This window comes from Macrobrachium rosenbergii, chromosome 27 (assembly GCF_040412425.1).
Source record: "Macrobrachium rosenbergii isolate ZJJX-2024 chromosome 27, ASM4041242v1, whole genome shotgun sequence".
Classification (NCBI taxonomy): Eukaryota; Metazoa; Arthropoda; class Malacostraca; order Decapoda; family Palaemonidae; genus Macrobrachium; species Macrobrachium rosenbergii.
This window is the reverse complement of record NC_089767.1, coordinates 25,239,509-25,252,008: the sequence shown is the minus strand read 5'-3', so window position 1 is coordinate 25,252,008 and position 12,500 is coordinate 25,239,509. Positions and strand designations below refer to the sequence as shown.

Here is a 12,500-nt window from a genome sequence, read left to right as displayed (position 1 = left end):
CAATAATTGAAAAGGAAAAAATTATTCTTATGTCAATACTAATCAATAAGCGGCTGCTGATTTATAGTGATTTATTTACAAGGAAGAAATGTATTACCATGTCTGTTCATTTATTCACTCATTTACTTATTTATTCAAGCAATATGCAGAGGGTTATGTATAAGAAAATCATTTATCTGTGATGGGTCAAACTTGGCGAAAAGGACTTGGAGTTACATCCTTACCTTAAAATAATATAGAGACTCAGAAGTTGGAGACTTATAGGGGTTGTATACATACATACATACATACATACATACATACATACATACATACATACATACATACATACATACATACCAATTTCTACATCCTTACTTTGAAATGATATAGAGAATCAGAAGTTGGACATATGTTGGGGTTGCTTCCTCGTAGAGGGAAAGGAGTATACTGTATATACATACATACATACATACATACATACATACATACATACATACATACATACATACATACATACATACATACATACATACCAATTTCTACATCCTTATCTTGAAATGATATAGAAAATCAGAAGTTGGACACTTGTAGGGGTTGCTTCCTCGTAGAGGGAAAGGAGTATACATACATACATACACACCAATTAATATGTATATACATTAATACATTTTAAAAAAAAATCACTTCTCCTAAATGGAGGTGGCATTAGTCAGTTTAACAATCATTCTTCAGCTGCAGAATCTCAGAAAACAATCCCAATAACAGCAGCTGATTGTACATATACCTATTCATTGCCAGCATGCGAACCTTATTCGCATCTAGAACTCCCTGTCTGTCCCCTATCAACGCCATTACCCGCAAATGACAGTAGCTCCAACTCTCAAAGTATGATTACATTTACTGTTCGGATAACTACATTTACAAATTCTTCTTCTTCCAGGGAGTAATTAAAGGCATGAAAAATATGACCAGCGAAAGTGGTGCCAATATTCATTATGAAAATAATTCAAAAAGAATAAGAAAATTATATTCTGCCCGTAGATTCTATCTTTTAGCATTATGACCAAGACTCATGGAATCCCTAATATTTCCTGTTCTTCTTCCAGGTACAAGCTGGTTCCCGAAAACTCATATGGGTACCTTCTCCCTAATGGGACTTGGAATGGACTGGTTGGATTAGTCCATAGAAGGGTGAGAATGCTGATACAGTTTCATGGACTGGTTACTGGTCAAAAGTAGTGTTAATACTGAGAGGTTTAGGTTACGTTTCCTCTTCTTGAATTCTTACCCGTGAAGGTATTGCTTTGGACAGGAATCAGTTACAAAGACAAACCCAGTTACAGATATACAGCAAAGTAGCTAGGTAATTAAAACAGATCTCGGTGTCCACTGTGGTCTGTTTTAATGACCTAATTACCTATTTTTTAATTACTATTTTTAATTACCTATGTTTTAATCACTAATTTGCAACGTTTGCCAGTTGATGGGGAAACTTATGCTGCTATCAAGCGGCAAATTTATAGTCTCATCTGATCAATCTTTCTCTGTACGTCACTCTGACATGGATAGAAAGGATTGTTTAGACACACCTGTATGCAGAATTATGTATAAGAAAAAAAATATGTCTAATTCAATTCTTTTATTATGGACACACTACAGAATGTCGACTTTGCCCTCGGCCCCCTTGCCATCACCTACGCAAGGTCAAAGGTCATCGACTACACAGAGCCGCTACTCGTGGATTACCTGGTGCTTCAGGCCAGGAGAGGTGGAATTGAAATAGACCCCTGGAGCTTTGCGTTGCCATTCACCGCTTCGGTATGGGCCTCGTTGTTCGCCACATTGTTCCTGTCAATAATCACTGCTGTCGTCTTTGCCCGTGTAGCTAAAGAGTGGGCACCTTCGTCAGCTTCGCCATTGCTCTATATCAAGGCTTTATTGTCTCAAGGTAAATGATTTATTCACGTAACAGGAAAATAGTTAATGACAAGAAGGAAAGTCTTTTGTATTCATTTTGAACGATAAGAATTTTCTTTTAAATCATTAGGACTGGAACTGGCATCGGAATATAAATTAGGCCAAAGATCAAGAGCTGGGACCTATGAGGTCATTCAGCGCTTAGAATAACGTAGAAACAATTGTTAGGAGGGGGTGGAAAGTAATATGGAGGGAAGAGAATAGGATCGGAGGCATAGTAAAAGGAATGAAAGGGGCTGCACCTAGGAGCCGATGGGACGTTGCAAAGACCCTAAAGTAATGCCTACAGTGCACCGCGTGAAATACACTATCGGCACAATCTCCATACCGGGTTTTAATTATCAGGGAATGAGAGAGAAATCCCAACCTACAGAGAATTTCCTGAACTAAATCTTCGCGTAACTTTGCAGGCGTGGATGGGGCGTTTTACGCCTGGTGGGAGAGAATGATCGTCGGCGGTTGGATGATCGTCGTGTTGATCGCTCTGGAGAGCTACAGCGGAAACCTCATGTCCCAGTTGGCAGTCCGTTATATTGCACAGCCTTATCAGTCCCTCCGGATCGTTCTCGACGATCCGAAGATCAAAATGATGTGGGTTTCCGATACTGTGTATGTACAGTACTATAAGGTAAGGAATGTTTTATGTTCGCGTGCGCATGCATGAACGCACGTTTGCGTATAGGTATGCATAATTGATGTGAACAGACATCTTAAATAATATATATTTATGTATATTATTATTACTGAAATAGTTTAACCAGACAACTGAGCTTCATATGCATATCAGTACATATATATATATATATATATATATATATATATATATATATATATATATATATATATATATATATATATATATATAAACATATGTATGTTTATATATACATATACATATAAATAAATATATATATATATATATATATATATATGTGTGTGTATATATATAATATTTACAATCGTTGTGTAAGTATGTAACGTATGCAATCGTCCTGTAACCCAACAATAATTAATGTAATCTGGAAAGTTAGCAAGATACTTGCTGGTTCAAACAACAAACACTTAATATTTTAAAAGAAAAATGAAACAACATCCGCAAAAACATTCTAAAAGTATTTCCCTTATGACCAGAGTTCGACATCAGGCATTCTCTACGAAGTGGCCAGGTCGGAAGAGAAGGGGAAAATCACATTCGCCAAATCTATTGATTACTTCACGGCCATGAATACCTTGGTAGCGAGAGGGGACCATGTGTCTGTCAACCCTTACCTGTCAGCGAGGTTTTTCCTCACTGACGCTTTCACCGATGGCGGTTAGTTAACTACTGGTAATTGATCATTTAGAGAAGTGTATTAAAAGAGAGAGAGAGAGAGAGAGAGAGAGAGAGAGAGAGAGAGAGAGAGGGGGGAGAGTTTCTCATCAATAGTCAGCAAGGTTTTTCCTCACTGAGGCTTTCACCGATAGGTGTTAGTTTACTGGTAATTGATCATTTGGAGAAGTGTCTTTAAAAAGAGAGAGAGAGAGAGAGAGAGAGAGAGAGAGAGAGAGAGTGTGTGTGTGTCTTTGTGGTGGGGGAGGTTCTCATTAATTACTCAGCGAGGTTTTTCCTCACTGAGGCTTTCACCGATAGGGGTTAGTTTAGTGGTAATTGATCATTTGGAGAGAGTGAGAGAGAGAGAGAGAGAGAGAGAGAGAGAGAGAGAGAGAGAGAGAGAGAGAGAGTTTCTCATTAATAGTCAGCAAGGTTTTTAATAAATAAAGCTTTCACCGATAGAGGTTAGTTAACTACTGGTAATTGGTCATTTGGAGAAGTATCTTAAAAGAGAGAGAGAGAGAGAGAGAGAGAGAGAGAGAGAGAGAGAGAGAGAGAGAGAGAGAGAGAGAGAGAGAGAGAGAGCGGGAGAGGGGGCAGGCGTGGAGTTTCTCATTAACAGTCAGCAAGGTTTTTCATCAGTGAGGCTTTCACCGATAGGGGTTAGTTGATTACTGGTAATTGGTCATTTGGAGAAGTGGCCTAAAAGAGAGAGAGAGAGAGAGAGAGAGAGAGAGAGAGAGAGAGAGAGAGAGGGTTCTCACTAATCAGTCAGCGAGGTTTTTACTCACTGAGGCCTTTACCGATGGGGGTTAGTTAAATACTGGTAATTGATCATTTGGAGAAGTGGCCAAAGAGAGAGAGAGAGAGAGAGAGAGAGAGAGAGAGAGAGAGAGAGAGAGAGAGGTTCTCATTAATTAGTCAGAGGTTTTTCCTCACAGGCTTTCACCAATGGGGATTAGTTAACTGCTGGTAATTGATCATTTGGAGAAGGGGCCTAAAAGAGAGAGAGAAGAGAGAGAGAGAGAGAGAGAGAGAGAGAGAGAGAGAGAGAGAGAGAGAGAGAGAGGGGGTTGTGGTTTCTCATATATTATTCAGCGAGGTTTTTCCTCACTGAGGTTTTCACCGATGAGAGTTAGTTAACTACTGGTAACTGATCATTTGGAGAAGTGGACTAAAAGAGAGAGAGAGAGAGAGAGAGAGAGAGAGAGAGAGAGAGAGAGAGAGAGAGAGAGAGAGAGAGAGAGGCTGGGATGTTGTAATCAATTATATAATTTTTAGTGACTTTATCTATATTAATAATTCAAAACACTGATGTCTCAGTGACAGTATCTATTATAATGATTTTTTATCATATTTAATTAAAATTCCAGCCAGCCAGAGAGAGAGAGAGAGAGAGAGAGAGAGAGAGAGAGAGAGAGAGAGAGAGAGGCAAACATTACCTGTAAATTGATTTTTCAAAATCCTCAGGAAGCTGCAGGTTCTATCTGTCGAAGGAGAGGTACCTTCCCTTTACATTCGCCATGATTGTACAGAAGAACAGCCCAGTTCTTCAGGGCATGAATGATGGGTAGGAATGTTTCATTTCTAAGACGTTGTCTTTGTTTGTGTTTGTTTGTCAGATATTGACAATATGAAATTTTAATTTGTTGAAATGCAGGAAGAGTAAATTTTAAAAATTTCAGGGTTAACAGTGCATTTCAGTTCTTACCTTGAAATAGGTAATTAAATTCAGACTAAGACAAAGTATGTTATAGAATGAATGTATATATATATATATATATATATATATATATATATATATATATATATATATATATATATATATATATATATATCTCAGGACAAGGTGACAAGAAGATAGTCGGTCATCTGTAGGTGGTATTTATTTTCGACGCGTTTCGTAACACTTTTGTTACATCATCAAGGCTAAAGAAAATTTACAAATTAAAATACATGGAATAAAACTGATTTCAAGAGAGTCTCAACATGCTATATAAATATACATTAAAACAAGACAGTTCATAAAAGCACCTGCTAGACTAAAAGGTTGAAGACTGAATGACCAAAAGGAAAAGAAGGCAAAAAAACTGGCTCAAGCCAGATACAACTGAGGTGGTGTGGGTTAGGAACTAGCTGTTTTATGAATAACGATTCAAAATTCAGTTTTGTGGATGACTTGTTTGGCCCAAAACAGAAGTCAGAATAATCAATACTTTATTACATATATTTGAATGATTTCTGATATTGAAAATTCTGGATTGGACAATCTGCAACCAGTACAGTCTTTATGTGAATCTGCTCTGATCAGCAATCGTTTAGTCGATCCCACGTAAGTCCCCAAATTACATCTGCAAGTATATTTATATACGACTGACGATTGCATTATTGGGCAGATTCTACCCTTAAATTTAAAGGACCCTATGCAAGTGGATTTTTGGTATTAAAATGACTTGCAACATGTTAAAATGTTTACAATATGTCTACAATAGAAAAACATTTTAACATGTTGCAAGTCATTTTAACAACAAAAATCCATACAATAGTCCCTTTTTAAATTTAAGGATAGAACCCAATAATGCAATCGTCAGTCGTATATATGCCCCAGATGTAATTTGGGATACGTGGATCGACTAAAACGATTGCGAGGGTATTCACATAAATATTTGCAGATTGTCCAATCCAGAATTTTCTAATATCAGAAATCATTCAAATATATGTAATAGAAGTATTGATTATTCTGACTTCTCTGTTTTGGGCCAAACAAGTCATCCCATGAACTGCTAATTTTGGAATCGTTATTCATAAAACAGCTAGTTCTAGTTGAACTCACACACCACCTCTGTTCAGTTGTAGAGCCAGCTTCCTTTTCCTTTTCCTTTTGGTCATTCAGTCTTCAACCTTTAGTTCAGCAGGTGCTTTTATGAACTGTCTTGTTTTAATGTATATTTATATAGCATGTTGAAACTCTCTCGAAGTCGTTAGTTTTATTCCATGTATTTTTAATTTGTAAATTTTTCTTTTTTAGTCTTGATGATGTAAACAAAGTGTTACGAAACGCGTCGGCAAATAAATACCACCTACAGATGACCGACTATCTCCTTGTCACCCTGTCCTGAGATATTGCTTGGCCAACTACTTCTGTTTTCTATATATATATATATATATATATATATATATATATATATATATATATATATATATATATATACATAACACACAACACACAAATATATATATTATATATATATATATATACATATATTTGTATACGTACTGTATAAATATATGTGAGTGTATATATATATATATATATATATATATATATATATATATATATATATATATATATATATATATATATATATATATATATATATTTCTATACCCTAGAATCCGGGGCATCGTAGAAGGGTCTTTACAACTACATGCTAGGAAAGGCAGTGCCCATTGCCCAGGGGTGCAAGAACCCTCCAACGAAGGTCACCGTCAATTCATCACTTTCCCTATCAGAATTGTGGGTTAGTAATTAATAACGAGAACAAATAAATGAGAAAATATTTCAGGTTGCTGTTCAGTTATAAAATGTTATGAAATAAAAAAAAATGTCTTGATATTAATGATATATATATATATATATATATATATATATATATATATATATATATATATATATATATATATATATATATATATATATATATATATATATATATATACATGAAATGAAAGTGAATGGTCAGTTCATGTATTCTATACTCACAGATGTAAATGATATTGTTTTCCCATCTTTAATTTCACTATAACATAAGTGAGACTAATCTGTGTACCACCTCGGTTGTCTTTGAAGGGAATGTTTGTGATCCTTTTTGCCGGATATGGCGTCAGTGTCCTCGTCTTGTGCATGGAGTTCCTCAAGGTGATTCTTACCTCCCCAGCCAAAAAAGGACTGAAAGCTTTTACTTCTACTGGGAAAGGATTTACGATTGACACCTTCAAAGGCCTGAATTCATAAAAAGGCATTTTAGTATTATTTTTCTTTACATTATAAGAGTATATATTGGGCAATATGACTCTATGGAGAAGAATAAAATTGATTGCATTTGAGGTTTATATTTACCCTGAATGAAATAAAAAAAAACAAATTGTAAAAAAGCACTTAACGGGTTTTATCACTGGAGAAGACCATAATACAATCGATTAAAATTTATCCTACAGTGTGGGCATGAGGGAGAGTATTAAAGCAAACCTCATTTAAAAGAAACTGTTTATAAATGAGAACAAATGGAACTTGTAGGTCAATTAAGCTAAAAATGAAGAAAGTATGTATATACTATAATACGAGTGAAACAGAAAATGACGAGGCTTCAGAACAAACATAGAAAAATCTATAGCTTATCATAAATTATTGATAATATATAAACAACAGTAATTAGAATTCATTGAAGAAAAAATATATATGTATATATATGTATATAATTATTACATACAATGTATAAAAGTCATATAACCATATCTATTTCTAAATGATCTTTGCTATGGAAATACTTATTCACATACAAGGAAATGATGGGGTTATGATAGGTCTACCTTGAAATAGTAAGAACTTTCATTTTCTATTATCAGCATGTAACTCATTCAAAGACAACCCCTTTATTGAGTGGGTAACTAGCGTGAAATCTTAAGTGAGCGCTCGTGACCTACTATCACGAACTATAACTCTCGGTGGCGATACAGTGGTTGACTGGGCCACGAAATAAGTAAAATATATCGTATATAAACATAAAAATCTTTTTGAGCTCTAATTCTCTATAATATGTTTATTTCGACCTTAAATTGTCTAAAAATACTGTAAACTATAAATCTACTTTCTCTTAGTCTTATGGTTTTCAGTGTGCTCCTTATATGCCTGTCAGACCGAGGCCACCGAGAGTACAAGGCCATTTCACCCGGGCATTTAAATCCCTTCTACGTTTCGTATGTAGGCTGACCGTGCTGAGATTTAAGTAGTCCTTCCGGGTCACTGATCGAGAGAGGTCACGCTGCTTGGAGTCAAATTCTAACGTGAAATTTAGGATAATACATTTAAGTGCTGGTGCATTTAAGTGGCTCTATATGAGTTTATGTGGTGGAACAATTATTGAATTTGAAAAATAATATTTAAAGAAGAAAAAGACTAATAGAGTTTTTGCGTACAATACCACACGTGCTTGCTCCTGGAAGAAGATGCCTTACAAGTGCTGCGTACCTAAATGCAAGGAAATTACGACAACGGACCGAAAGTTAATATTTTCAGGTTTCCTGAAAATGAAGAAGAAAGAGAAATGGCTAAGGAACATCAAGAGAGAAAATTTTCGTCCTACGGAGAATCATCAGGTATGCTGATCATTTGTTAAGCATCTCTCTCTCTCTCTCTCTCTCTCTCTCTCTCTCTCTCTCTCTCTCTCTCTCTCTCTCTCTCTCTCTCTCTCTCCGTGTATCTGTCAATTTATATATATATATTATAAATATATATGTATATATATATATATATATATATATATATAATAGTATGTAGCCTATATATATATATATATATATATATATATATATATATATATATATATATATATATATATACATATATATATATATATATATATATATATATATATATATATATATATATATATATATATATATATATATATATATATATATATATATATATATATATATATATATATATATATATATATATATATATATATATATATGGATAGCACTTTTACTAGTTTTAGGGTAGACGTGTATATATATATATATATATATATATATATATATATATATATATATATATATATATATATATATATATATATATATATATATATATATATATATATATATATATATACATACTATATATGTGTGTATATATGTATATATACATACATATGTGTATATATGTATGTATATATCCAATGATATTACTTGTCAGATTATATTAATTTTATTATAATGTGTACTTGAATCGCAAAAATATGTTGCTATACAAGTACAGTTAATTGCAGTGTATGGGTAATAGGCTAGCATAAAACTTTATTTCAGTTTTTAGTATGATGGTATTATTTTTACAGTTTTTTGGAATATATGACGGTTTCCTTCGGTAAAATAGATGGTCTTAGAAATAAAAATTTATTTTTCAGTGAAATATTTGATACGTTTCTGACTGTCGCATATCATTGCACTTGCAGGTTTGTGAACAGCATTTTCATCCTGATGATATTGTGAGGGAAACTTCTATTGTGGATGAACAAACTGGAAGGAAAATAACTGCAAAATTAAAGCATCCATATATTAAAGAAAATGCTGTTCCACAGTGTTTCCAAACTATCCTCAATATTTGAACAAAACTGAACATCGAAGAGAGTCACCCGATTCTAAAGACGAAGAATAGAAGAAACCGCAATCAAGGTAGCAATTGAAAGCAGTATATCGGATGGTAAGGAATACGAAACGCAAATTGGATTTAGGGATTTGCAAGAACTTTCGAGGAAACTTAAGCTGGATAAGTACTGGAACATAATTCACAAAGAATCTTATCTCTTGATTAGTCACATATCGCTTTCACCTTCTCCTAATATGATGATGTCTGTACTGATACATCCTGATAAATCTGTCCAGGCGTATATCGATAATGTGCCCGTACGTGAGTTGCACGACTATATCATTCCTTCTCGTGTGCAAGATACAAATACCATTGAAGTCATGTTACAAGAGATGAGAAAGTATGACAGACAAAGTAGCTCTTCCATAAACCCAGTTGCTGTTATTCAATTAATTTTAACTTTTCTAATCACTATAATAGACAAACCATTCAAGCATTCAGTGACTTTTGAAATTTATCTTTGAGCAACTAAACTTGATGACTCAAAAGAGCATTCAGTATTCCACAGATCTTTTGGTTTCTTCATCTTTGCTATGCAATATTTCACCTCAAGGTTACAGATTCTTTAGGGATAGAAGATGGTTAATTTTACCCAGTATGTCAACGATCAGGCGGGTTTTTATATCTAAGCAACTTAGTCCAGAAATAGAGCAGTATATATGATGATCATTTTCTTTCGTATATCAGGCAAAAATCAAAATCATTACAACCCACAGACAAAACAGTAACATTAATGATTGACGAGATACATTTAAAACCTTTTTTTGATTATAAGGGAGGTGCTGTAATAGGATCTGCATTTAACAGTAATGAAGCAGCAACCACTGCATATGCTTTCATGATAGGTGCTGTTCTATCAAAATTTCGAGATGTGGTACATATTATTCCGGTAAAAACTATAAAAGCAGAAACGCTATTCAATGTTATAAAAAAGTAATACTAGGGTTGGAAAAAATTGGATTTAAAGTAATCAGTGTCATTAATGATAATAATGCGATAAATGGAAAAGCGATGTCGCATTTTGCAACCCCACCAAAGCTGTCAATTGCCTATCCCCATCCAGCTGCAAAATGCAGACCTTTGTTTTTCTTGTTTGATACTGTACACATACTGAAGTGTGTCAGAAATAACTGGTTGGGTCTCAAAGATGAATCCAAAACAATGGTATTTCCAAAATTTCCATTCAGCGAAATTTGTACTGAACCAAATGTATCCTTTTGCTCCTGGAAATCATTAGAGGATTTGCATTTAGTAGAGTCAGAATTATTGTTAAGACAGTCTTATAAGTTAACAATAAAAAGCATTGCGGCCATCGTCATTTGAAAAACAAAACGTGAATTTAGTCCTAAAAATTTTTAATGAATATATTATTCAAGCAATGCGAAATATTGGAAAAGAGAAAAAATTGCCTAATTACAATGATACAGCAAATTTTATAGAGATATTTTGGATTTGGTGGTCAATAGTTAATGTAAAGTCAATATTCAAAGGGAAAAGAATTAATAATGAATACTGTACCCCACTTACGTGTGATGAAAATGATAGAAAATACAATTTTCTGTTAAGATTTCTAGACTGGTTAGATAATTGGGAGAAAATTCCAGGAGGAAAATTAACAAGGGAAACATTCACATCGTTAAAGCACACAACGTATGCAATTATTGAATTAACCAAATATTGCAAAGATGAGCTTAATCTGAATTATATTCTTCCAGGAAAATTTCAAACAGATCATTTGGAATCCAGATTTGGGCATATCGACAACTTGCTGGGGAAATTATAACATATCAGTTAGGCAAATGTTTGAATGCGAGAAGAAAATTAGAAAAATATCATTAATGAAAATGGTTTTACCCTTCCAGGGAAAAGGTATCACACTAAAAATTTTATTGAGATAAATTGGGCATACATGAATAACTCTGAAATAGATGAATCTTCTGATATTGATATTAAGGTAACACAACATGATATAGAAGGATGTAATGGTGTTCTTCCTGTTATAACTTATTTAGCAGGTTACTGTTGTTACAGTGTAAATAGAAAAATGAAATGCAAATCATGCCTAGAGATCTTAACAAGAGCTGAAGTTACCAACGAAGAGAAGACCAGATTCGAATTTAGATTATACAAAGGGTGTCAGCAGAGGGTCCCTTGTTTTTCCCTGACAGCGCAACAATAAATATAGTGAGATACAACTATATCATTGTAAATAAACTCACTCAGAATGACTCGTTCAAATCTTCAAGAAACCAGAGGCAGCTTGTTATGAATATCACTCTCGATATTCTAAAGGAAGATGATGCTCATTTCCATTTGGAAGAATGTGAGAATGGTCATCCACTAGAGAAAATAGAAAAAATGATTGTCTGGGCATCAACGAATTCTCTCTTAAATAACTATTGTCAGAAGGAAAATGACTCTATTCAAGCACAGAAAACACAAGTGTCTAAAGAAAAGAAGAGAAAACTGCAGACTTTAGCAAAGTAAGCGCATAATTATTTTATTGCATGTTTTTAGTATATATGTGTGTGTATGTATACATTTTTTTGTAAGAGGTCAGGCCCATACACACACACATTATATATATATATATATATATATATATATATATATATATATATATATATATATATATGTATATATATATATACTGTATATATATATATATATATATATATATATATATATATATATATATATATATATATATATATATATAATCACTGCAGACTAGGCCTATAGGGAACTGTAGTATAAAAATAAAAACGCGCCATGCTAGCTACCTCTGGGGTGGTGGTG

General features: G+C 33.6%; 1 protein-coding gene across 1 annotated transcript in view; it reads left to right on the top strand.

The window, feature by feature from the left end:
• Positions 1-4,845, top strand: part of LOC136853311 (uncharacterized) — an 11,526-nt gene extending 6,681 nt beyond the window's left edge. The window contains exons 6-10 of the mRNA XM_067128674.1: positions 1,089-1,173; positions 1,642-1,930; positions 2,370-2,587; positions 3,091-3,271; positions 4,742-4,845. Of these exons, the coding sequence (XP_066984775.1) occupies positions 1,089-1,173; positions 1,642-1,930; positions 2,370-2,587; positions 3,091-3,271; positions 4,742-4,845 (877 nt within the window). The remainder of the gene's footprint in view (positions 1-1,088; positions 1,174-1,641; positions 1,931-2,369; positions 2,588-3,090; positions 3,272-4,741) is intronic.
• The last annotated feature ends 7,655 nt before the right edge of the window (positions 4,846-12,500 follow it).